We start from the raw sequence: 25874 nt of genomic DNA, 5'->3' as shown, positions 1-25874 counted from the left end.
ACTGACAGTCTATTACTGTACTCAATGATACTGTGCCCATTCATTAACATACATTCAACATCAGGCGTCCTGTTTACACATTTAAACCATATTTACACTTTGAATTTTGACTTCAAACTGTAGTAACTACATCTACAGGGTCTAAGGAAGATAATCAGGTAGTCTGTTTAAAGATTAAATACATTGTGAGAGATCGCCAGCCCTCAGAAAAGTAGTAACTAAAATGACCTCATTCACCTCCTTGTTTTTAGCTAGCAAAATCACGGCTGGTCTGTTTACACATTTAAACCATATTTACACTTCAAATTTTGACTCCACCTCGTTGTACCAGCATACCAAGGGTCTTAAGAAGTGAGCCAAGTTGTCTCATCACGTTTTTAAAGCGTTTCCAGAGATCGTCAGCTCATCACAGCAGTGGCTAAATGCTCATTCATTCCCAACGCTTAGCATGCTAATAGCGATTTATATGCTAACGCATCTAAAGCACAGTTAAACTTTAAATATCAACTCCACACAATAGCAGTACAATATCCTAGGTCTCAACAAGTAAACCCAGTATGGGAATATTATTTTAAACACATTTCACCGATCGGTAATGACATCGGCGGCAGTCCTAACTTACGCTAACGTTACATTGGCTCGCTGTTTCACTGCTAACTGATTACTGTATAATATATAAGCTGCCTTTTCAATGTAGCACATAATTTTACAAACAATAAAGTTTGTCTAACCTTATAATATTGTGTGAATGTCCGTCCGTCCGCTCACTCAAACGCCGCTCAGTCCGAATGAATGAATGACACTGACCGTGGCTGTGGCTTTGGGGGTGGGCGGGACATGCGGCGAGCTGTCGAATCACAGCACAGCACCCAAATGGAACAGACCAATGGGGTTGACCTGGCCTTCACCCATTGGCCTGTTCCATTTGAGCATGAGCCAATGATAGCCTCTGAAATCGGTAGGTGGGGACATTTATGTGGAACACAGGTACAGAGACGAAGGCTGTCCCAGAGCGGGCGCTCCCCCAGCGTTCTTCTCTGTTTTGGTCGGCACCCGCGCATGCGCACTAGAGCGCAAAAGACGCGCGGTCGACGTGCGGAACGGCACTCCCGCTCGCCGGTTCGAATCCCGACGGAGGCAAACTGCGAAACGCGTGCATAGCGTCGAAATGTCTTCTCTAAATATAAAAAAATGATTAAAACATGCTTGGAACCGTTGTATAGAGTCTATAAATGATAATGAATTTGCATATTTCCAAGGCCAGGCAATGCAATAATAAATGGATTTTTCATTTACAGTACGGTTTATCTCCTGTGTCTTCATTTTATTGAGAATATGTATCATCAGTGTTTATTGAGAATATGTATCATCAGTGTTTATTGCTTTAAATTTGATATAGGACAAGAGAACAATGATACCAGTATAAAATGATGACAATTTATTTGAAATATGAAGTCAGATGTCCAGGATACAGGACAGTGCAGCATATCAGTGTGGAAAGGGCTTTACAAATAAAATACAATTCTCAGTAAAAAAGGGTAAATAAATTATTTATGTATAAATTAAAGTTACATGCTGTGTATGATTTGTTTCCCCTTTTTCTTCAGTGAAATAAATATCAATTAAATATATTGTTGTTGTGTTCTGCATCTTCACAACAACAACATCAAACACAGCAGAAGTACAGAGCAAAATAGATTATTTAAACTACAATCCAATAATAATAATAATAATAATAATAATAATAATAATAAATGGTGATGCAGAACAGAGCAGTGGCACAAGGCAATCACAGCAGGCAGACACATAGTATAAGAGCTCAGCACAGATATGCATGGATACATAACACAGGGGCATTACAGTGTGAAGTACCTGTACATACAAGGCTTTTTATTTTTTTGGCAGCAACAGAGCCAGTGGCAACAGCAGATGAACCAGCACAAATGGCAGTCCGATATCTTGCGTCGCAGCTACTGGATGTAACTGATGTAACAGTGATCACATTAATGAACATACCCACATGTCCAAAATATAAAAAATAAAAAAACTTGTCAGTGCATAGAATCAGAACAGCACAGAGGCATGACAGCGTGTTATACAGGTGTGAATGGGACACACAATGATTTCCCCCCCCTTAAACCATATGACAGGCAGCAGACACACAGCAGGCCTATAAGACTTGTCAGTGCATAGAATCAGAACAGCACAGAGGCATGACAGCGTGTTATACAGGTGTGAATGGGACACACATTTTTTTTCCAAGCAGAGTGTCACTGTGCTGTAGAAGAGTTGTGGCAGGGTGGGTGGACCGGTGTTGGTAGAAAGCCTCCACACTGCGGCAAAGTCCCGGTCCTTGTGGAGGGGAAAGTCAATGTCTTTTAAAAAAAAAACACACACACACAACACTGCAAACAACTATATACACCTGCCCCAGCAAGAGTGCGAAATCAGTCCGGGGCTCGATTGCATGTGAAACAGGAAAAAGCCAGAATTACATGGGAAACGCTAAAAAGTCACTTTTAATAGTTTTGTCCATTACAGCCAAACTAAGTGAGAGAGCCACACCAAACCACTCTATAATGTACAAGTCGCCGCTGTGAAGCTTCCTGAGGTCGAAACTGGCAGATAGGTGCTTCCAGAAGAGAATGGCAGCTTGTGTGAAAAAGCTTGTTTTCTCAGCCTGAGAAGCTCATTCAGCACACTTAGTTGGAAAAACACCAAAGTCCCACAGAATTGCATGTGAAAAAGGAAAAAGCCAGAATTACATGGGAAAAGCAAAAAAGTCAATTTTAATATTTTTGTTCATTACAGCCAAACTAAGTGAGAGAGCCACACCAAACCACTTATGCATCACTTTAATTATGCCACTGTGAAGCTTTGCAAGTCCAGAATGAATTATTCTGTGGTCAAGTGTGCCCTCTTTTGTCGAAAAAGCGTAACTGCATTTGGAAGACAGAAAACCACTCTATAATGTACAATTCACCGCTGTGAAGCTTCCTGAGGTGGAAACTGGCAGATAGGTGCTTCTGGAAGAGAATGGCAGCTTGTGTGAAAAAGCTTGTTTTCTCAGCCTGAGAAGCTCATTCAGCACACTTAGTTGGAAAAACACCAAAGTCCCACAGAATTGCATGTGAAAAAGGAAAAAGCCAGAATTACATGGGAAAAGCAAAAAAGTCAATTTTAATATTTTTGTTCATTACAGCCAAACTAAGTGAGAGAGCCACACCAAACCACTTATGCATCACTTTAATTATGCCACTGTGAAGCTTTGCAAGTCCAGAATGAATTATTCTGTGGTCAAGTGTGCCCTCTTTTGTCGAAAAAGCGTAACTGCATTTGGAAGACAGAAAACCACTCTATAATGTACAAGTTCACCGCTGTGAAGCTTCCTGAGGTGGAAACTGGCAGATAGGTGCTTCTGGAAGAGAATGGCAGCTTGTGTGAAAAAGCTTGGTTTCTCAGCCTGGCACACTTAGGTGGAAAAACACCAAAGTCCCACAGAATTGCACTTGAAACAGGAAAAAGCCAGAATTACATGGGAAACGCAAAAAAGTCACTTTTAATAGTTTTGTCCATTAGAGCCAAACTAAGTGAGAGAGCCACATCAAACCACTCTATAATGTAAAGTCACCGCTGGAAGCTTCCTGAGGTGGAAACTGGCAGATAGGTGCTTCTGGAAGAGAAGGCAGCTTGTGTGAAAAAGCTTGTTTTTCAGCCTGGCACACTCATGTGGAAAAACCAAAGTCCCACAGAATTGCATGTGAAACAGGAAAAGCAAGAATTACATGAAAGCAAAAAGTCACTTTTAATAGTTTTGTCCATTACAGCTGAACTAAGTGAGAGAGCCACACCAAACCACTTATGCATCACTTTAATTATGCCACTGTGAAGCTTTGCAAGTCCAGAATGAATTATTCTGTGGTCAAGTGTGCCCTCTTTTGTCGAAAAAGCGTAACTGCATTTGGAACACAGAAAACCACTCTATAATGTACAAGTCACCGCTGTGAAGCTTCCTAAGGTGGAAACTGGCAGATAGGTGCTTCCAGAAGAGAATGGCAGCTTGTGTGAAAAAGCTTGTTTTCTCAGCCTGAGAAGCTCATTCAGCACACTTAGGTGGAAAAACACCAAAGTCCCACAGAATGGCATGTGAAACAGGAAAAAGCCAGAATTACATGGGGAACGCAAAAAAGTCACTTTTAATAGTTTTGTGCATTACAGCCAAACTAAGTGAGAGAGCCACACCAAACCACTCTATAATGTACTAGTCACCGCTGTGAAGCTTCCTGAGGTGGAAACTGGCAGATAGGTGCTTCTGGAAGACAATGGCAGCTTAAATGAAAAAGCTTCTTTTCTCAGCTGTTGTTCGACGTCATCCCGAGCACATGGTTACTTATCATATGGCGAATTAAAGGCACCTGCACGCATTTAAAGCAAGGAGACCTGTTTTGTTAAATGTGCATTAATATTTGTATCGTTTTGGCCTCCTGAATGGCTCCAGGTTTAAAAAGTCAAGTTAAAAAGTATTTAAATAGACATGACAAGGTTTTAATCAATTCAATATTTATTAGGAATGGTCAAAATGTATAATAGATAAGCTGGGAAAGTGCAATGTAGCAGCAGCATTACACACAGTAACAACACACAGACATATCAAAAAAATCAACATAGAATGCAATATAAAAAATGGATAAATAACCAGTATAATTGCAGTGCAAACTAAAAATAAAAAATATAAGGTGCAGTGAACAGATGAAACATATAAGGTGCTTGGATAATAGTACAGTAAATATTTAAAAAAAAAAAAACTTTTAATGTCTTTTTAAACTCTTCTCAGCCAGCCACAGCTCCACAGTCTTCCCTTCATAGAAAGCACAGAAGTGCTCTCCCCCATATTGGCTGTGGCCAAAGTCTTTCTGCTGTGGCTGGCCACAGAGTTGGCAGATCCGCAGTTTGTGGGGCTTCCTCACTTTCCCACCTGGTTTCTCTGGTTTCTCATGCCTCTGTTTGAGGTTCCAGGCTGTTGTTCTGGGGAGCTTCTGTAGCTCACCAGGGCCAAGCTGTTCCCTGATCTACTCTTGCACTGTGCGTCCTCCAGGGCCCTCTTCCACAGCACAAAAGTATTGGCCCTTGAGGTAAGTGTGGCCACCATCCACCGTGCATGCTTGGCCACGGATGTTGCAGGGGTCACCAGGTTTGTGCTGTGGCTTTCCCCTGGTACTTTGGAGGACTTTTTTGTCTTTTGCTGCTTTAATTTTGCGCCTGTACACAGTGCAACGGGTGGGCTTGCTGGTCCCCGCCACTGGCTCTGCTGCCTGAAGCCGTCAAGGAGAGGAGCTGGAGGAGGAGGAGGGAGGAGGATGTGCAGTCGTAGTCCACTTAAATACAAATACAATACAGAACTCTGTTAGTCAAGGTACATAGAAACACAGATGCAGTTTAACAAAGTATATTTCTAACAAACCTAATGAAGTGACGTGTTTGGTTTTCCGCGTTGCTTTTCTGCCTTCCATTCTGTCCAACTAAACCCTCAGCACCCCCTGTTGTTTTACAGTGTCCATTTGAGGCCCATTCTCACCTAGTCTCTAGGTAAACCTTTGAACCTGACCCTGGGTTGACCCCTTGACCCTAGTTTTAAGTGAGGAGAGGGAATGATGTATTGTGTGACTGTTACCTGTGGGAATTTAGTGATATCAGGCACCTAGTCTAGATACCTAGTCTTCCCTATATTTATTTAATTTCTTAAAGACCGAAAGAAGCAGGAGAAAGCATTGGTTTAAAAAAGAAAAGTTTATTTAAAACAAAAACAATTAAGACAGCAATATACAACTATATAGATATATATTGGAATTTCCCCATTGTGGGACAAATAAAGGAATATCTTATATAAGACAACTATATACACAATATTTATTTAGCAAACATAATTGACAAACTAAATACACTATATACACAATATTTACAAATCCCTCCCTCCCAAACACACACACACACACACACACACACACAAAAAAAAGCGTTCGCTCAGAGAGGGGGAGCCGCCCCATCACTCACTCACACACACACACACACACACAAAGTGAAGTGTTCGCTCAGGCAGGGGGGCTGCTCCATCACGCCCCTTCACCTCTGCCAGCCACTGCTCCACAGTTCTCCCTTTCCCCTCGGCCCGGGAGCAGAAGGTCTCCTTCTTGTAGCGGCTGTGGCCAAACGCCCGCGTCTTCGGTTGGCCACTGCGCCTGCAGTTAAAGTGGGAGACCTTCTTTGCTGGTTATAAGTGTTCTCCCAGCTCCCGGCACAACGCTCTTTCTCCTCCTGGAGCTTGCGCCTCCAGGCGGTGTTCCTTGGCACTGGTGGAGCAGTGGCAGCTGTGGCTGTGGAGGGGATGTCACCGGCCTCCGCGCTGACGCTGGTGGACAGGACGGCGTCCGCGCTGGAGGCTTGTGGGGTGGCTGATGAGGAGGAGGAGGAGGCAGTGGAGGAGCTGGCGACGATGAGGTCCAGGACCAGAAGCGTCCGTGGGCAGGCGGTGCTGGAGGGGCTGGTCTGGCTGCTCAGGCTGCTGCAGCACAGTCGGTGGGGCAGGCAGGGGCTCCGCTGCAGTCTGGGGAGTGCTGGGCCCCAGGACTGCAATGGCGATGGTGTCCCTCATCATGGCCTTGCTCCTCTGGTTGTGCCTTAAAAAACAGAATGTAACAAATGCACATTAGTAATCATGACATCACACACACACACTCACACAGTGCCACTTCAAATCAGATGTGAGAGAAAGGATCAGGTCTTACCATTGCGTCAGGGTCCGCCGATTGACATCATATAGCTGGATGCGGGTGCTCGTCATGAGGGCTGCACAACTATAAACATTCTCGCGAATTGTTAGATAGTCCCTCATGACGGCACCCCAGCGAGGAATCCAGACCCCGGCAATCTTCCTGCCCTCGCTGCAGTGGAGGATGCTGAGGTCCAGCAGGACAGCCTCCACAAGCCTCGACACATCGGGAGACTGCGCCGCTCCCGCCCCCTTGCCCAGGACCGCACTACATAGACAGAGAGAGAGAGAGGAGAGAGAGAGAGAGAGAGAGTGAGTCAGTGAGTTAATTAGTGACTGACAGGACAGGACAAGAACCAAAAAAAGCTTGGAAATTTATTGTGACTGCTTACCACTTCACACTATCCACACCCCTGGCATGTGAGCGTGCCGCTGGGTGGTCCGGAATCGGCCTTGGACAAGCCGGCCCTGGTGACGGGGGGGGGAATTTGACCGCTGCCTTGTCCCAATCACTCAACTTCAGCCAGAGAGCGGTGATCTCTCTGGCTTGCCTGGGAGTGACGTAGCGGCGGTGGCGCAGTTCCACGAGGGCCTGGGCCAGGGCCACGACGTGCTGGTAGCTGCCTCCACCTGGCCCGATAACATCCTCCTCCTCCTCCTCCTCCTCCTCCTCCTCCTCCTCCTCCACAGCCTGCTGCACCTCCATTTGGTCCACGCGGGTGAGGTTTGAGGACTGAAGGAGAGCGCTGTGGTGTTCGAGGAGACGAATCTCCTCTGGTTCCTCCTCCTCGAACTCTTCATCACTGCCCCCCACCCCCCCCCGCTTCGTCCTCATCAGTCCCTCCTGGAGCGTCAGGATCATCCAGGTCCTTCTGCAGCACAGCGCCCGTCTGGGAGAACAGGTACTCCACCCCAATGAGTTCCCCTGTGGGCACACAGAGACACAGATGTTAAATGACAGACACCTAAGACAGGTGTTAAACGTTACCGTTACCTCAGACAGATTTATGACTTACCTGTGTACTCCCTGGGCATGGTGTACGTGTCGACCAGCGTGAGCCCAAGAAGCTCTTGGGTCAGCTGGTCGAAGCTGTGCTGCAGCTGGGCACTGTAGCAACGCAGCGCCGACCTCTGTCCTCCCTCGATTCTCGTTCCACCGCACCAGGCCCTCCAGCAGGTACACCTGGAAGTGTACATCACTTGCAGATTGTCCTAAGCAGAAACAAAGCAACACAGTTAGTGTGAGAACAAATAAACACACAAATACATAATTGAGTCTGTGTTGTAAACCACACATGTACTTACCTGGGATGAAGCGGCACAGGTGCAGGTGGAACGATTCCAGGGAAGTGGAGCCTCGGCCGCACCGGTAGACGGGGAGCCTCACCCCGCCTTTGGTGAGCTCTCCCGTCTTGGTGTAGAGGTCCACTCCCGCAGGGTCCTGGATGCAGTCGAGGTGTCGGCGCTGCGTGCTCCAGATCTCCTCCATTCGGGCGCGGTCGATCAAAGGGACGCCCATGCTGTCCGTCACGTGCCAGAAGGTGTCCAGCACCTCTTGGACCAGCCGCTCCGTCTCCACTGCACCCCTGGTGCGGCGCCGGCAGTGACGGGCGAGCTCCTTGGCGGACAGCTTGACCTCCTGGGCGTCCCTCCCCTCCTCGGACTGCTTGGCTCCTCTCAGGCGGGACACGTCTTCGGCGTCCCACTCAAAAATGGCGAAGGAGAGCCTCGCCATGAAGAGGCCGTAGAGCTGGTGGCTGTCGGTGGTCACCCCTCTGGCGAAACGCCGCATGAGGTGCCACACGTCGAGCCTGACGACCAGCTCGTGCCACTCGTGGAACAGCTTGGACGTTTGACACTGTCCCACGGTGGCACAGCAGTCCCGGTCCACGTACAGGACCCTTGGAGGGGCCTTCCCGGCTTCGCGGTACCATGCCATGTCGACAAGTCCGCCCCCCTCAGCTGCGGTGAGGACGGACATGAGCACCTGCCCGTACTCATTGCCGACGTTGGTGACCCAGGCGGCCGTCCCGGCAGCACCGCCCGCAAGCTTTTTGGTGATCTGTGTGACACAGCAACACAACAACATTCAGACACATGACAAAACAAACATTACACTGGGTACACGGCACGCTGTGGTGGATAACAAAACCTACCTTCTTGGTGGAGTCCATCTTCAAAAGATCACCAAAGATGGAAGTGACTCTGGCTCTCGTCTCGTCGAGCCTCGTCAAGGCGTCCCTGACGTAGACGTTGATGAGCCAGAGCACTGTGGGCACCGGGTGCATGGTTGGGAGCGACGACGCCGCCAGCGGCGCAGCGCCCGGTACCCGAAGCTTGCGGAGCACGGAAAGGTACAGCATCGACCGCGCCATCCACTCTCTGGTGTGCTGCTCCACCAGAGAGGCACGGAGGCGAGACGCACTGTTGCCCAAAGTGCGCTCCTTCATGAGCCCGATCACAGCTCTGTCGCAGGACAACCTGGGAGGGGAAAGAGGTGATCAGAGGTTACTGGAGAAAACCACAGAAATACATTACTGTTGCTGTTACTGTTTACATTACTTACTTGTACGTGAGAACTGCTGGAAACTGCTCACGATGGGCCATGTCCAGCTGTCCCAAGATGTCCTGCGACCATCCCGGCATCTTCTTGTGACAGGAGCTGCATTCCAGGTACTCCGTGCCCATGAAGTACCAGCAGCTCCTGTCCAAGACCCTCCTCACCGTCTTGTAGAGGCCAGCTCCCGCAAGCTTGCCCCCACAGGCGACGATGGGGCAGCGGAGGTGGTACGCCCACATCCTGTAGGGCACCCACAGGAAAAAGGGACTCTGGAAAAAGGGGTGGGCTGTGGCGGGTGGCTGGGTGTAGAGGGGCCGGGCACCTGGTGGGTGCCACCACAGGCGGAGTTCAGATGTGAGGACACCCTGCCCGTTGGGTGCCCTCCTGAACAGTGCCCGGCCCACCCAGTCGTGCTGCTCTTCGGGGAGCGTCAGCCTCCAGCCACGTGGTAGCAGCTGAAACACACAGCAGTGTCAGACCGTTAGTGTACTGAACACAGACACACACACACTACAACACAATATGTCATCACTGAGCATACCTGTGCGCCGGGGCCTGACCTCTCCCCACAGGTGTTGTCCTGAAGGGGACGTTCCGGTGGCTGGGAGAGAGAGAAGGGGGGCACGGCTCCATGGCGGCAGCGAGCAGGTCAGCATCCGAGGGTCCATCCTGGGGACCAACAGCGTCCAGGGGTGGTTGTGGTGGTTGTGCTGCCAGGGCTGCCTTCTCTGCATCCCGGGCCTGCACATATTTTTTTAAGTCCACCAACCTGGACGCTTTGGCTGTGGGTGCCGCCTGCCTCACAAACTGTACATAGCTAAAAAAGAGAACAGAAATGCAATGGGTAAAAAAGTCACGCACACACACAGACATACACACACAGACACAGATACACACACAGACACACACAGACACACACAGACACACACAGATACACACACAGACACACACACACACACACACACACACACACACAGACACACACACACACACACACACACACACACACAACAAACAAACAAACAACTTACCTTGCCCGCTCACGGTCCGTCGACTCGTACAGGGTCTTGTAGGTCAGGTCACTATGAACACCGAACCCCACCAGCGTGTCGTCCACGCCCCTCATGGTCTGGGGACTGCCCTCGAGCATCCTACGCCTGTCGATGGCTGCCACCATCGGCGGGAACAGCCTGGCGTAGGAGACGAGGGCGTCTTTGTGCACCATGAGGGCATTCTGCTGACTAGTGCCCCCTTTGTCTCTCTCTCCCTCGTGGGACACACAGATGGTGACTGCGTATCCCACGTCATTCTCCAGCAGCCACCGGAACGTCTGACCACGGTACTGGCCGAGCTGCAGCTCGCTCTCGGCCAGCACCTGATGGTGATCGGTGGGGTTACCTCCCTTCTGCACCACCCTGTCTCTTGCCTCAGAGCGCACCAGCTCAGGGGTCTTAACCACCACCAGGGCAGTGGCAGAGGCAGAGGCCCCCCCTCTGGCGGCGGCTCAAGGCCAGCGCCTCCTGAGAGGCCCGCAGGGTCAGGTCAAGGTTTGCCTCAAAGCGGAAAATAGGCTGCATTTTCTAGAAAGACAAGAAATAAGATTTAAGTCAGTAATCTGCTACACATGCACTGTTTACATCCTACTGACAGTCTATTACTGTACTCAATGATACTGTGCCCATTCATTAACATACATTCAACATCAGGCGTCCTGTTTACACATTTAAACCATATTTACACTTTGAATTTTGACTTCAAACTGTAGTAACTACATCTACAGGGTCTAAGGAAGATAATCAGGTAGTCTGTTTAAAGATTAAATACATTGTGAGAGATCGCCAGCCCTCAGAAAAGTAGTAACTAAAATGACCTCATTCACCTCCTTGTTTTTAGCTAGCAAAATCACGGCTGGTCTGTTTACACATTTAAACCATATTTACACTTCAAATTTTGACTCCACCTCGTTGTACCAGCATACCAAGGGTCTTAAGAAGTGAGCCAAGTTGTCTCATCACGTTTTTAAAGCGTTTCCAGAGATCGTCAGCTCATCACAGCAGTGGCTAAATGCTCATTCATTTCCAACGCTTAGCATGCTAATAGCGATTTATATGCTAACGCATCTAAAGCACAGTTAAACTTTAAATATCAACTCCACACAATAGCAGTACAATATCCTAGGTCTCAACAAGTAAACCCAGTATGGGAATATTATTTTAAACACATTTCACCGATCGGTAATGACATCGGCGGCAGTCCTAACTTACGCTAACGTTACATTGGCTCGCTGTTTCACTGCTAACTGATTACTGTATAATATATAAGCTGCCTTTTCAATGTAGCACATAATTTTACAAACAATAAAGTTTGTCTAACCTTATAATATTGTGTGAATGTCCGTCCGTCCGCTCACTCAAACGCCGCTCAGTCCGAATGAATGAATGACACTGACCGTGGCTGTGGCTTTGGGGGTGGGCGGGACATGCGGCGAGCTGTCGAATCACAGCACAGCACCCAAATGGAACAGACCAATGGGGTTGACCTGGCCTTCACCCATTGGCCTGTTCCATTTGAGCATGAGCCAATGATAGCCTCTGAAATCGGTAGGTGGGGACATTTATGTGGAACACAGGTACAGAGACGAAGGCTGTCCCAGAGAGCGCTCCCCCAGCGTTCTTCTCTGTTTTGGTCGGCACCCGCGCATGCGCACTAGAGCGCAAAAGACGCGCGGTCGACGTGCGGAACGGCACTCCCGCTCGCCGGTTCGAATCCCGACGGAGGCAAACTGCGAAACGCGTGCATAGCGTCGAAATGTCTTCTCTAAATATAAAAAAATGATTAAAACATGCTTGGAACCGTTGTATAGAGTCTATAAATGATAATGAATTTGCATATTTCCAAGGCCAGGCAATGCAATAATAAATGGATTTTTCATTTACAGTACGGTTTATCTCCTGTGTCTTCATTTTATTGAGAATATGTATCATCAGTGTTTATTGAGAATATGTATCATCAGTGTTTATTGCTTTAAATTTGATATAGGACAAGAGAACAATGATACCAGTATAAAATGATGACAATTTATTTGAAATATGAAGTCAGATGTCCAGGATACAGGACAGTGCAGCATATCAGTGTGGAAAGGGCTTTACAAATAAAATACAATTCTCAGTAAAAAAGGGTAAATAAATTATTTATGTATAAATTAAAGTTACATGCTGTGTATGATTTGTTTCCCCTTTTTCTTCAGTGAAATAAATATCAATTAAATATATTGTTGTTGTGTTCTGCATCTTCACAACAACAACATCAAACACAGCAGAAGTACAGAGCAAAATAGATTATTTAAACTACAATCCAATAATAATAATAATAATAATAATAATAATAATAAATGGTGATGCAGAACAGAGCAGTGGCACAAGGCAATCACAGCAGGCAGACACATAGTATAAGAGCTCAGCACAGATATGCATGGATACATAACACAGGGGCATTACAGTGTGAAGTACCTGTACATACAAGGCTTTTTATTTTTTTGGCAGCAACAGAGCCAGTGGCAACAGCAGATGAACCAGCACAAATGGCAGTCCGATATCTTGCGTCGCAGCTACTGGATGTAACTGATGTAACAGTGATCACATTAATGAACATACCCACATGTCCAAAATATAAAAAATAAAAAAACTTGTCAGTGCATAGAATCAGAACAGCACAGAGGCATGACAGCGTGTTATACAGGTGTGAATGGGACACACAATGATTTCCCCCCCCTTAAACCATATGACAGGCAGCAGACACACAGCAGGCCTATAAGACTTGTCAGTGCATAGAATCAGAACAGCACAGAGGCATGACAGCGTGTTATACAGGTGTGAATGGGACACACATTTTTTTCCAAGCAGAGTGTCACTGTGCTGTAGAAGAGTTGTGGCAGGGTGGGTGGACCGGTGTTGGTAGAAAGCCTCCACACTGCGGCAAAGTCCCGGTCCTTGTGGAGGGGAAAGTCAATGTCTTTTTAAAAAAAAAACACACACACAACACTGCAAACAACTATATACACCTGCCCCAGCAAGAGTGCGAAATCAGTCCGGGTCTCGACCCTGGTCCCTCTCCTTCATCTCCCTCAGCCAGTCCTCCACACTCTTACCCGCCGCAGCAGAGCAAAAATGTCCACTGCCGTAACGGGTGTGTCCGGTCTCCCTCCGCTTTGGCTGGCCGCACTTCCTGCACTTCTGTACTTGTGGCACGCCGGCCCGGGCAGAGACACCTGTTCCTGGCGGTGCCGCTGCCCTCTGCTCGGCCTTCTTCCTCCTCAGCCATTCAGTTTTGTACGTAGAGAGAGGCTGAGGAGGAGGAGCAGGAGGTGCTGCCTGCACTGCTTGTTGTCCTTGCTGTCCTGGCAGCAGCTGCAGTGCAGGCAGCTGAGGGCCGGCGTGACGTGCGGCGGCCAGCGGCAAAGGGAGGACGTGTGGGGCTGGCGTTGTCCGAGGGAGCGTTGGGATGGGGGGGGGGATGGGGAGCACCCTCACACTCTGCTGGGGCAGTGAGAGGTCCAGGAGGAGAGGCTGTGTAGCTGCAAAGGTCCCGTTGCAGCTGCTGCAGCAGCTGTTGGTGGTACGGCCAGGACAGCAGCTGAGGGGGCAGGCGGTAAAGGCGCCAGTAGCCGTCTGCACACAGACACCGGTGCTGCCACAGCCGGTGCTGCTGCCAGAGTTACCGCCGCCCTTGCCGCTGCTGTCGTCGCCTGGCCTGCAGGCACCACCGTTGCTGCTGCTGCCGGAGGACGATCCACCGCCGGTGCTCCTTGGCCCGGCGCTGCCGCTGTTGCTGTCGCTGGCGCCACCGCTGCCGCCGCCGAGCCCGCTACCGCTGGTGGTCGTCCCTCTGCTGCAACGCCTGGAGCTAGCACAGCCATCTCCTTCTCCCGCTGCGTCCTGGTGAACCTGAGAACGGATTTCAACATAGTATTTTAGTTACATGTACAATTTTGAGAGCATGTAATTCAAGCATGTCATTACCATAACATATAACACTGTCCAAAGCATCAAACATACCACAGCGAGAGGGTCCTGCTATTCAGCTCATAGAGCTGGATGGGCGCCCGAGCCATCAGCCTCTGGTGGCCCAGCACAAGGTCCCGGATGTGCTGGTACCGAAGCAGTTATGCTGTCCCACCGCGACCGCCGGGCACCGCTCACACGGGTGCCTGAGGGGCACACGCGGCAGAGCTGGATGCACACTGCCTCTACCAGCCGGCTTGCACTGGGACTGCTGGCAGGTCCAGAGGTCTGTCCGACCAGGCAGCTGCGGACAACGGACAAAAACAATGATGGATATGAGCATGCTGTGAACATTACAATAGCTCGTGTGTACGTCAGGGAAACGTGTGATGGAAGTGTAGCCTTACCGTCTCATGTTCTCCACACCAGGTATACTGGTGCGGCTAGGCTTCGCTGCCTTGAAGCGCCCCCGAGCTGGCCTGTCCCTGTAGCGGGGAGGGTAAACTACTCGGTCCCTGTCGAATTTTGACAGGGCCTCGTAGAGCCTGATTAGCTCATCTACCCTCCCCTCGGACAAGGCCGGTTCGAAACGCAACCCCACCAAGGCCGTGGCCAACTGGACCACGGCCAGGTACCCCGGCTGGTCATCTGGTCCTCTGTAGTCCTGCAGACACACAAGCAGAGACAGAAAACAATCAGTCAGATGAATGGGAGGAAAAGAGCGCAGTGTGGTGATGTGAGATGCAGAGGTGGCGTGCCTACCTCAGACGCAGGGGGCGTCCAGAGGAACAGCCGACATGCGAAGAAGGCAGCTGGTGAGGCGGGTGGCTGAGTATAACTCGGCCGGGGCTGAGGGGGATCCCACCACAGCTTGAGGTCCGTGGTGAGTTTAGTCCTCCCCTTGCTGTCTGGCTGGAACAGCTCCCGGCCGATCCACTCCTGCTCTTCCACGGTGAGAGCTGTCCGCCAGCTCTCAGGCAACCGGGCCTGTGAGGAAAAAAACAACACAAACAAACAAACACACTGTAAGGAGGCTGAGTCGGTGCTACATGCAGTTTGACAGTCGACTCCACTGAGTTGTGCGTCCATGAGTACAGGTGGGTGTGTGTGTGTGTGTGTGTGTGTGTGTGTGTGTTTGTACCTCAGCCGAAGCAGGAGTGGGAGCTGCGGGCTGCTCCACATTCCTCTCCTTCCTCTTCCATCTCCACCTCCTCCGACGGTGCCGGAGGAGGTGGAGATGGAGGCGTCACCACCAGCGGGAGCGGGAGAGTCTGAAGGACCTGTACGTCAGCTTCAGACACAGTCACACACAACAAAATAGATTCAGCACAATGATAGTCATGGGACAAGACTAAGTGAGTCTGAGTGTTGATGACATGCAGTATGCCAGTGATTAGGGCAGAAGGTTTAGTGCTACAAGATGCAGCAGAGCCAAGGGAAGTAGACATGTGAAGGCGTTTAATCAAATCTACATTACCGCCACATGAGTGAGGATGGCACTACCACCTACGAAGATGGCTATATTACCTGCCAAACCTACCTTTGTCCTTCAAGCATCAGCTGTAGCGACCAGTAAATGAAACAATTACAGTTAATACAAACACACTGACAGAAGAATATATATTGATGGCAAATGTGACACGTCCAGTTTGGTGCCAGTTACCTGTTTCTATGTCAGTGGCCATCTGGACCAGTTCCTCGTCCGTCACCTCTGTGGCGTGGGGCGGCGGCGGAACCGAGGGGCGCTGGTCTCTGAAGGATGTAGACACCGCTATGGGGGGGGTTGGGCAATGGTTAGTAAATCATGTACAGTGAACTGTACTCTGTTGTGTTAAAGAGAAAGAAAGAGATCTACCTCGAACTGCAGGCTGTGCAGGTGTGGTCATCAGCTTCCTGACCTTGGCCTGCAGCTCACCTGGGCCCATGGGACGCCGGCGGCGATCTTGGAGGCGATCGGCTTGTGTGGCTACAGCGCGGTGGAAGCAGCGGCCTTGCTGGGGCCACTGCTGGTGGTGGTGGGGGCGCTGCTGCTGATGCTGCGGCTGCTGGTGGGTGGAGGGGGGGTAGCAGCCGCAGCTGCCGCCTCTGCCGACCGCTTCGCGTCTCGGCCCAGGATGTACTTCCTGGCGGCGTCCATTGCAGTCCCAGGGTGCAGTGTCTTCCCTCGAAGCCACTTGACAAATCTACAACATGGACGGCATCACATTAGTGAACAATAATGACATACAGCAATTCACAATCCATTGTGTGTAGCACCAATCACTCACCCTTGGCGGTCCTTATCAGAGGACTCGTACAGGTCCTTCAGGGTGTCCTCTTTAAACTTCCCAAAGCCAACAAGGGCCTCGCCCTCACACCCGGGCTGACTGGCACGAGCCCGGGCCTCCTCGTGCGCCCGGTGGAATCTTATGTGTTCAGCGAACTCCGGGTGGGTGCACGAGTACTGGGCGAGAGCGTCCTTGTTGGCCATAAGGGGGCTGTCGGAGGCACTCTTCTCCCGCTCCCGCTGGTGGCTGGCGACCAACTGTACCGTGTAGCCCACGTCGTTCTCCAGGAGCCAACGGAACGTTTGACCCTGGTACTTCCCAAACTGGATGCTGTGGCAGCTCAGCACCAGCATGTGGTTCCCAGGGTCACCGCCCGTGGAGACGACGTGGGCTTGTGCCTCCTTCTCCACCTCCTCCGGCTTCTTGGCCCTCGCAGCAGCGGCGGCCCCGCGTGGCCCCTTGGCGGCGATGTAGGCCACCGCCTCACCAGAGGCCCGCAGGAGAAGCTGCTGCGAGGCTGTGAATTGCAGTTTTGCAAAAACCATTTCTACAATGACAAGAAATGACACAGCACAGCATTAAAGGAGCATTACAGGTTAAACTACATATTAACTGCTATATTACCAGGAATATCACACATAAGATTAATGATATACTGGTACTTCACATTCACTATTGAAACATTACCGTTAACAAACTAACATCACGTGACACAACAGGTAAATAATGAGCCCAGGGTTAGCCCCCTATGCATTGGCAGCCATTAAACAAACAGGCTTATTGTTAATGTATAAAACATACACTTAAACTTTATCTTTTGATTTCACCTGGTGATATTATAACCTTAAGGCTCTAAGGACATTAACTGTATAGTCTTTTCATACTTTAATTTTGTTTTCAGAGATCGTCACATGTTGTAATTATACTGTAGCATCCTAGCTACAGCTACGTTACATTACATTACATAATGGCGATCTCTCAAAATGTATTTAATCTTTAAACAGATTATGTGCTACAGCGAAAAGGCAGCTTATATATTATACAGTAATCAGTTAGCAGTGAAACAGCGAGCCAATGTAACGTTAGCGTAAGTTAGCACTGCCGCCGATGTCATTACCGATCGGTGAAATGTGTTTAAAATAGTATTCCCATACTGTGTTTACTTGTTGAGACCTAGGATGTTGTACTGCTATTGTGTGGAGTTGATATTTAAAGTTTAACTGTGCTTTAGATGCGTTAGCATATAAATCGCTATTAGCATGCTAAGCGTTGGAAATGAATGAGCATTTAGCCACTGCTGTGATGAGCTGACGATCTCTGGAAACGCTTTAAAAACGTGATGAGACAACTTGGCTCACTTCTTAAGACCCTTGGGATGCTGGTACAACGATGTGGAGTCAAAATTTGAAGTGTAAATATGGTTTAAATGTGTAAACAGACCAGCCGCGATTTTGCTAACTAAAAACAAGGAGGTGAATGGGGTCATTTTAGTTACTACTTTTCTGAGGGCTGGCGATCTCTCACAATGTATTTAATCTATAAACAGACTACCTGATTATCTTCCTTAGACCCTGTAGATGTAGTTACTACAGTTTGGAGTCGAAATTCGAAGTATAAATATGGTTTAAATGTGTAAACAGGACGCCTGACGTCCACGTTCAATATTAGCATAAGCTAACCAGAGAGTGCCGGCAGAACGTAATAAAACATTAACTCCATTCAGTACATCGTAACAGTACAGTGGGGTCGCTGTGTTATATCAGTACATTAATATTCTATTTATTTTGGTTTTACTCACTCTCTCAGATCTCACTGCTCTCTCAAATACACACGGGGATTTCTGTCCGTCGCATACGGCAGCCGGTGAGGTTAAGAGGTGGGCGTTAACGTCTAACGCTCGACTAACGCTCGACAATCCGAGCTGCTGATTGGCCCAGAGCTGACAACGCTCGACTAGCGCTCGACAGCACTGGCTGCTCATTGGCCCAGAGCTGACAACGTTCGACTAACGCTCGACAGCACTGGCTGCTGCTCATTGGCTGGCATACAGAGACCATTGCTGGTCATATTGCGCGAAGAAGCAAGGGAGCCGTGCGGAGCGCCGAGGGCGGCGCGCGCAGCCGGCCCCCCGGCCCCCGGTCGGCCGCATTTCCCCGGGCTCGTGTGATAAAAAGCAGCCCCAAAGAGCCTCTCCTTCTATTTCTCCCGATTATAACGCCAAAGAATTGGAACGATCCCCCCTTTCCCCCCCTTCTCTCGACATGTGTCAGTCAAAAGCTGTTGTCCTACGTCATCCCGAGCACATGGCTACTTATCATACGGCGGCGACACGGAGAATTAAAGGCCCCGCACGCATTTAAAGCGACGAGACCTGTTTGGTTAAATGTACATTAATATTTGAATGGTTTTGGCCTCATGAATGGCTCCAGGTTTGTTTGGTTAAATGTACATTAATATTTGAATGGTTTTGGCCTCATGAATGGCTCCAGGTTTAAAAAGTTAAGTTAAAAAATATTTAAATAGAGAAGACAAGGATTTAATCAATTAAATGTTTATTAGAAAGGTTAAAAATGTATAACATAAGCAGGGAAATTGCAGTGTAGAAGCAGCATTACACACAGTAACAACAAACACACACACACACACACACACACACACACACAAAAAATCAAAAAAAGCAATATAGAATGCAATATAAAAAATGTATAAATAACCAGTATAATGCAGTCCAAAGTAAAAATAAAAAATATAAGGTGCAATGAACAGATGAAACATATAAGGTGCTTGGATGATACAGTACAGTTGGATAATTTTAATGTTTTTTTGACCTCTTCTCAGCCAGCCACAGCTCCACAGTCTTCCCTTCATAAAGAGCACAGAAGTGCTCTCCCCCATATTGGCTGTGGCCAAAGTCTTTCTGCTGTGGCTGGCCACAGAGCTGGCAGATCCTCAGTTTGTGGGGCTTCCTCACTTTCCCCCCGGTTTCTCTGGTTTCTCATACCTTCATTTGAGGTTCCAGGCTGTTGTTCTGGGGAGCTTCTGCAGCTCACCAGGGCCAAGCTGTTCCCTGGTCCACTCTTGCACTGTGCGTCCTCCAGGGCCCTCTTTCACAGCACAAAAGTATTGGCCCTTGAAGTACGCGTGGCCACCATCCACCGTGCGTGCTTGGTCACAGATGTAGCAGGGGTCCCCAGGCTGGTGCTGTGGCTTTCCCCTGCTACTTTGGAGGACTTTTTTGTCCTTTGCCGCTTTAATTTTGCGCCTGTAGACAGTGCAACGGGTGGGCTTGCTGGTCCCCGCCACTGGCTCTGCTGCCTGAAGCTGTCGAGGAGAGGAGCTGGAGGAGGAGGAGGATGACGAGGAGGATGAGGAGGCTGAGGAGGAGGAGGATGAGGAGGATGTGCAGTCGTAGTCCCCTAAAATATAAAATACAATACAGAACTCTGTTAGTCAAGGTACATAGAAACACATATGTAGTTTTAAAAAGTGTATTTGTAACAAACCTAATGAAGTGACATGTCTGGTTTTTCGCTTTGCTTTTCTGCCTTCCATTCTGTCCAAATAAAATGCTTGAATGAATTGACTGTCTGTTTTTTGCCTTTTTTTTGAAACCCCTCTTGGGGGAGACACACCTACCAGTTCGGCCCTCTCTCAGTCCGGTCAAACCCCCAAGTTCTCGCAGGAGATAAGAGCCCCCCTGTTGTTTTAATCAGGAAGCCAGGAGGTGAGAAGTGAAGGCCCCTCGGCACCCCCTGTTGTTTTACAATGTCCACTTGTAAAAGGCCAATTCTCACCTAGTCTCTAAGTAAGCCTTTGAACCTGACCTGGTTGACCCCTTGACCCTAGTTTCAAGTGAGGAGAGGGAATGATGTATTGTGACTGTAACTTGTGGGGATTTACTGATATCAGGCACCTATTCTAGATACCTAGTCTTCCCTATATTTATTTAATTTCTTAAAGGCAGAAAGAAGCAGGAGAAAGCATTGGTTTAAAAAAAGAAAAGTTTATTTAAACTAAAACAATTAAGACAACTATATACAACTATATAGATATTGGAATTTGCCCATTGTGGGACAAATAAAAAGGTATAACTTATATATGACAACTATATACATAATATTAATTTAACAAACACAACTGACTAACTAAATACACTATATACACAATATTTACAAATCCCTCCCTCCCAAACACACACACACACAAACAAAGTGTTCGCTCAGGGAGGGGGAGCTGCCCCATCACACACACTCACACACACACACACAAAGTGTTCGCTCAGGGAGGGGGAGCTGCCCCATCACACACACTCACACACACACACACACACAAAGTGTTCGCTCAGGGAGGGGGAGCTGCCCCATCACACACTCACACACACACACACACAAAGTGTTCGCTCAGGGAGGGGGGCTGCACCATCACGCCCCTTCACCTCTGCCAGCCACTGCTCCACAGTTCTCCCTTTCCCGTCGGCCCGGGAGCAGAAGGTCTCCGTCTTGTAGCGGCTGTGGCCAAACGCCCGCGTCTTTGGTTGGCCACAGTGCCTGCAGTTGAAGTGGGAGACCTTCTTTGCTGGTTTCATATATTCTCCCAGCTCCCGGGCACGACGCTCTTTCTCCTCCTGGAGCTTGCGCCTCCAGGCAGTGTTTCTAGGCACTGGTGGAGCAGTGGCAGCTGTGGCTGTGGAGGGGGTGACACCTGCCTCTGCGCTGGCGGACGGGACGGCGTCTGCGCTGGCACTGGTGGACGGACGGCGTCCGCGCTGACACTGGTGGAGGCTTGTGGGGTGGCTGAGGAGGAGGAGGAGGAGGAGGTGGTGGCAGTTGAGGAGCTGGCGACGATGAGGTCGTATAGCTCCGGGGCCAGCGGCCCTCTGATGGTGGCAGCCAGACCAGAAGCGTCCGCAGGCAGGCGGTGCTGGAGGGGCTGGTCTGGCTGCTCAGGCTGCTGCAGCACAGTCCGTGGGGCAGGCAGGGGCTCCGCTGCAGTCTGGGAAGCGCTGGGCCCCGGGACTGCAATGGCGATGGTGTCCCTCATCATCGCCTTGCTCCTCTTGGTGTGCCTTAAAAAACAGAATGTAACAAATGCACATTAGTAATCATGACATCACACACACACACACACACACACACACACACACACACACACACACACACACACACACACACACACACACACACACAAATGCCACTTCAGATCAGATGTGAGAGAAAGGATCAGGTCTTAACATTGCGTCAGGGTCCGCTGATTGACCTCATACAGCTGGATGCGGGTGCCTGCATGAGGGCTGCACAACTATAAACATTCTCTCGAATTGTTTGATAGTCCCTCATGACGGCACTCCAGCGATGAATGCGGACCCCGGCAATCGTCCTCCCCTCACTGCAGTGGAGGATGCTGAGGTCCAGCAGGACAGCCTCCACAAGCCTCGACACATCGGGAGACTGCGCCGCTCCCGCCCCCTTGCCCAGGACCGCACTACATTGACACACACAGAGAGAGAGAGAGAGAGAGAGAGAGAGAGAGAGATGAGTTAGTTAGTGACTGACAGCACAGAACAAGAACCAAACAAAGCTTGGAAATTTATTGTGACTGCTTACCGCTTCACACTATCCACCCCTGGTGTGTGAGCGTGCCGCTGGGTGGTCCTGAATCGGCCCTGGACGAGCCGGTCCTGGTGACGGGGGGGAATGTGACCGCCGCCTTGTCCCAGTCACTCAATTTCAGCCAGAGAGCGGTGACCTCTCTGGCTTGCCTGGGAGTGACGTAGCGGCGGTGGCGCAGTTCCACGAGGGCCTGGGCCAGGGCCACGACGTGCTGGTAGCTGCCTCGACCGTCTGGCCCGATAACGTCCTCCTCCTCAGCCTGCTGCACCTCCATTAGGTCCAAGCGGGGGGGGGGGGTGAGGTTTGAGGACTGAAGGAGAGCGCTGTGGTGTTCGAGGAGACGAATCTCCTCTGGCTCCTCTTCCTCCTCCTCCTCCTCCTCCTCCTCCTCGAACCCTTCATCACTGCCCCCCCCCCCGCTTCCTCCTCATCAGTCCCTGGAGTGTCAGGAGATGTTAAATGACAGACACCTAAGACAGGTGTTAAACGTTACCGTTACCTCAGACAGATTTATGACTTACCTGTGTACTCCCTGGGCACGGTGTAAGTGTCGACCAGCGTGAGCCCAAGAAGCTCTTGGGTCAGCTGGTCGAAGCTGTGCTGCAGCTGGGCACTGTAGCAACGCAGCGCCGACCTCTGTCCTCCCTCAACTGCCGCCCTGCCTCGATTCTCGTTCCACCGCACCAGGCCCTCCAGCAGGTAACCCTAACCCTAACCCTAACCCTAACCCTTTCCCCCTTTCATTTCCCCTCTGAAGAAGTGCCGGCGAGGCACGAAACGTCAGGGGATCCTGCTCTGTCAGCGGAGCCGCTGCCGCTCCTTAAACTTTTTAATTAGTCTCTTTATTATTCGGAACCAGGACCCTCGTTGGTTTTTTAAATTTAAATCATTAAAAGTTACGTTTTAATAGCACCCGGTGTGAACACCTTGCCTACCTGAGCGCTTCATCCTCCTCTCCCGCAACTGTCGGCTTCCTCCTCTGTTGGATTAAAAAGAAATAAGACTTTTTCCACCCAGTCTACTCCACAGAGAACCCGGAAACACGGAACGACATGACGCAGAAACCGCAACAACCGCATGCAGCGAGATGGACGCAGGTGGGTCACACACACACGGGTGCACACAGGGCGGAGGGCAGCGGACCCCGACACGAGCGGGGTCGGGGGGGAGCAGGCAGACCCGCGGCTGCAACTTACAGGACCCCTCCCTCTCTCTCTTTTTCTTTTTCTCCCCACACACAGAGCGGACCGGAAAGCAGACACAGCAGCACACACGGCACAAACAACACCGCACATACGAACACACACACACCAATTAAACAGGCACTGGACACATCCACCCGTTTTGCAGCTAAACATCACTTAAAACTTATACAAGCCACACATCATCACAACAACATACAGCAGGCTTTTGAGGAGGGCGAAATTCCTAAAGGGATGTTACGCAAAACACTCCAACTGGCCAGCTTCATAAAACCATCCTCTCCATCACAAAACACAACAGACACACTCAAAGAAAACACACTCACTTGGTTATGGCAAAACATGCACATTTTATTAGCACATTACAAAGACATAATCACACATCTCCTTAACACCCCTGGCAACGAGTTGGCGTTTACAGTAGCCACACAATGGGCTCTTAGACGCTACGGCAACAGAATCGATCCAGACACAATTACATTTGCACATGATCTGCTCTTCACCACAGCCACTCTTTCTAACCCTTCCTCCCCCCTGAAATATTGTGATTCAGATGAGGATTTTTCTTTTCCCTCCCTCCTCACCTGCCTAACACGGAGCCCTCTTTTCCTCAGCCTAACCACATCTCTCCACAGCCTCTGGACAACACCCCAGTCCCAGACTACCACTCACCTCCTACTTCCCCCCACAGGCGCTGCCCCCAGAGGACGGTGAATGCCATGGCTCCCGAGGACTGCTGTCAGCCTGGAGTAACAAACATAATTACTCAAAAAAACAATAATGACACACAGGGCTCCCAGTCCCGCAGTAGCACCCCAACACCTACCTGCGTTCATGCAGAGTCTGGCCTGGGGTCAGTATTAAACGGCACCTTCCATCTCCCGGCGCCCGCGCCCAGATCACATCAGGGTGGGGAGAGCGCACCCACTGAGGCAGAGGCGGCTCCCCGGTGTAACACAGAATCTGTGAGGAAAAATGAAATGATGAGTAATTTAGGTCAAAAAGTCAACATGACAGACTACTATTCCAACTCTGATCTTTCCTCACCCATTCCAAAAATACACCTGCCGGGGAGACGTACCGAGCCGAGGGGCTCTCCCCACCGGGGCGCATGCGCAGACACAGCCTCTGACCCCACTTACCATCAGGCCAGAGACAACCGCAAGCTGCGGGACTGGGAATTCAAAATTAATAAACCAATTGCCATACTGGGGGATTCAAACATACACAGAATCCCCAAATTTAACCACCCTTTTGTCCAGGCTGACAGCTACCCGGGAGCCTCCTTCTATCATTTCTGGAAGATTCTGGAAAAAACACCAATTAACAGAAACCCAAAAGTGCTGATCCTCTCGGTGGGCCTAAATAACAGGGCTCAGGATCCCCACAACACCTCTGTGAAACAGCTCAGAACTGTGGTCAACAAGGCTTGCTCGGCCTTCCCTAATGCTTCCATAATCGTTCCTATTATCAACCATTCACCACATCTACCAGCAATAGAACAGCACAATCTGGCAATAATCAATAATCACATAATAAAACACTATACACATTTCTCAGCTTTCCCGGACCAGGATTTCATAACACAAACTGACAACATACAGTGGACTACAGAGACAGCCAGTGCTATCTTCTCCCACTGGCTAGGGGAGCTGGACAACTTAATTTCAGACCTACATGACACATAGATTAATTACAGCACATCACACACAAGATAATTCACAACACATTACATCATAGTTATTCAACATGTTATTACAACCTTATACATAACTCATACGGCACCATGGACTTTTACCAATTTCAAATGTATCACTTACCTCTTAAATTCACATTGGGAAGGCCGAGCTTGACGTGTTGTATCATCATCATCATCATCATCATCATCATCCCTACTCATTTTCATTACCATCTCCTCACCTCATTATTCACCTGAACCTGTATGCAGGATAGAGAGCGGAGGGAACTCGGCCCGTTACCATCTCCGGACCAACACATCAGACTTGGAAAATTAAGAGTGACACTATTCAATAATTCAACTCACTATAATTTTATTTAAACAATACCAATAAAAAATCATGAATGTCACAATCTCCACTTTCTCTGTCTGGATTTGTCCTTTTTACATTCTGTCCCATATGCATATTGACTCTCTCACACCACTAATTTGTAATAACCAACTTACCTTGTGTTCTGATTGTCATTTCTCATATGCATAATACTTCCTGAGCTGCACCTTTGACAGTGTAAACACACCTGGAATTAGCACGTTGCATCACGATTTAATTTTACACAATTTATTTCGTTGATGTGTTGCCTCCTGTGTTTCACCAGTTTTTATTTTATTTTCTTTCTGAAATTATTTCTTAAAAAATATATTTTATTTCCAGGGAGGCGGGGTCTGCACGACGGACCGCACGCCCCCAGGCCAGTGCACCAGAGCCCTGATTGGGTTGCTAACTTCACTCAC

General features: G+C 49.4%; 4 protein-coding genes across 9 annotated transcripts; all 4 read right to left on the bottom strand.

The window, feature by feature from the left end:
• Positions 1–13915: 13915 nt before the first annotated feature.
• Positions 13916–16251, bottom strand: LOC127359834 (uncharacterized). The gene is made up of 8 exons (XM_051394076.1): positions 16182–16251; positions 16018–16097; positions 15580–15617; positions 15468–15534; positions 15089–15313; positions 14734–14990; positions 14381–14630; positions 13916–14269 (listed from the first exon to the last, which is right to left on the bottom strand). The coding sequence occupies exons 1-7, from the start codon at positions 16249–16251 to the stop codon at positions 14408–14410; spliced, it is 960 nt and encodes a 319-aa protein (XP_051250036.1). The 3' UTR covers positions 13916–14269; positions 14381–14407.
• Positions 15487–18459, bottom strand: LOC127359835 (uncharacterized). Of its 6 annotated transcripts, XM_051394082.1 has the most exons (6): positions 18392–18459; positions 16594–17140; positions 16182–16509; positions 15990–16097; positions 15867–15886; positions 15487–15617 (listed from the first exon to the last, which is right to left on the bottom strand). In XM_051394082.1, the coding sequence occupies exons 2-3, from the start codon at positions 17136–17138 to the stop codon at positions 16293–16295; spliced, it is 762 nt and encodes a 253-aa protein (XP_051250042.1). In that variant the 5' UTR covers positions 17139–17140; positions 18392–18459; the 3' UTR covers positions 15487–15617; positions 15867–15886; positions 15990–16097; positions 16182–16292. The 6 variants fall into 6 exon arrangements, with proteins under 6 accessions (XP_051250042.1, XP_051250041.1, XP_051250039.1 ...); XM_051394081.1 differs by having other exon boundaries at positions 15867–16097; XM_051394079.1 differs by having other exon boundaries at positions 15487–15886.
• Positions 18460–19312: 853 nt separating this feature from the next.
• On the bottom strand, positions 19313–20249 carry LOC127359837 (corepressor interacting with RBPJ 1-like). The gene is made up of 2 exons (XM_051394083.1): positions 20097–20249; positions 19313–20009 (listed from the first exon to the last, which is right to left on the bottom strand). Exons 1-2 carry the CDS (start codon positions 20143–20145, stop codon positions 19597–19599), a joined length of 462 nt encoding a protein of 153 aa, XP_051250043.1. The 5' UTR covers positions 20146–20249; the 3' UTR covers positions 19313–19596.
• A 757-nt stretch (positions 20250–21006) lies between these two features.
• Positions 21007–24403, bottom strand: LOC127359838 (nematocyst expressed protein 3-like). The gene is made up of 3 exons (XM_051394085.1): positions 24231–24403; positions 24077–24148; positions 21007–21658 (listed from the first exon to the last, which is right to left on the bottom strand). The coding sequence occupies exon 3, from the start codon at positions 21634–21636 to the stop codon at positions 21175–21177; it is 462 nt and encodes a 153-aa protein (XP_051250045.1). The 5' UTR covers positions 21637–21658; positions 24077–24148; positions 24231–24403; the 3' UTR covers positions 21007–21174.
• Positions 24404–25874: the final 1471 nt, after the last annotated feature.

This window comes from Dicentrarchus labrax, unplaced genomic scaffold (genome assembly GCF_905237075.1).
Source record: "Dicentrarchus labrax unplaced genomic scaffold, dlabrax2021, whole genome shotgun sequence".
Lineage (NCBI taxonomy): Eukaryota > Metazoa > Chordata > Actinopteri > Moronidae > Dicentrarchus > Dicentrarchus labrax.
The sequence above is the reverse complement of the archived record's forward strand: the minus strand, read 5'-3'. Positions and strand labels throughout refer to the sequence as shown.

Excerpts from the sequence above, each read along its gene's own strand:
- LOC127359837 (XM_051394083.1), bottom strand. The coding sequence starts at position 20,145 with ATGGAAGGCAGAAAAGCAAAGCGAAAAACCAGACATGTCACTTCATTA. Across the intron at positions 20,010-20,096 it reads CAGACATGTCACTTCATTAG|GGGACTACGACTGCACATCC; the intron begins GTTTGTTACAAA and ends TTTATATTTTAG.
- LOC127359834 (XM_051394076.1), bottom strand. The coding sequence starts at position 16,251 with ATGGGCCCAGGTGAGCTGCAGGCCAAGGTCAGGAAGCTGATGACCACA. Across the intron at positions 15,314-15,467 it reads CCACTCCTGCTTCGGCTGAG|GCCCGGTTGCCTGAGAGCTG; the intron begins GTACAAACACAC and ends TTTTCCTCACAG. Across the intron at positions 14,991-15,088 it reads GGACGCCCCCTGCGTCTGAG|GACTACAGAGGACCAGATGA; the intron begins GTAGGCACGCCA and ends GTGTGTCTGCAG.
- LOC127359835 (XM_051394077.1), bottom strand. The coding sequence starts at position 17,138 with ATGGTTTTTGCAAAACTGCAATTCACAGCCTCGCAGCAGCTTCTCCTG. Across the intron at positions 16,510-16,593 it reads TCTGATAAGGACCGCCAAGG|ATTTGTCAAGTGGCTTCGAG; the intron begins GTGAGTGATTGG and ends TCCATGTTGTAG.
- LOC127359838 (XM_051394085.1), bottom strand. The coding sequence starts at position 21,636 with ATGATGAGGGACACCATCGCCATTGCAGTCCCGGGGCCCAGCGCTTCC.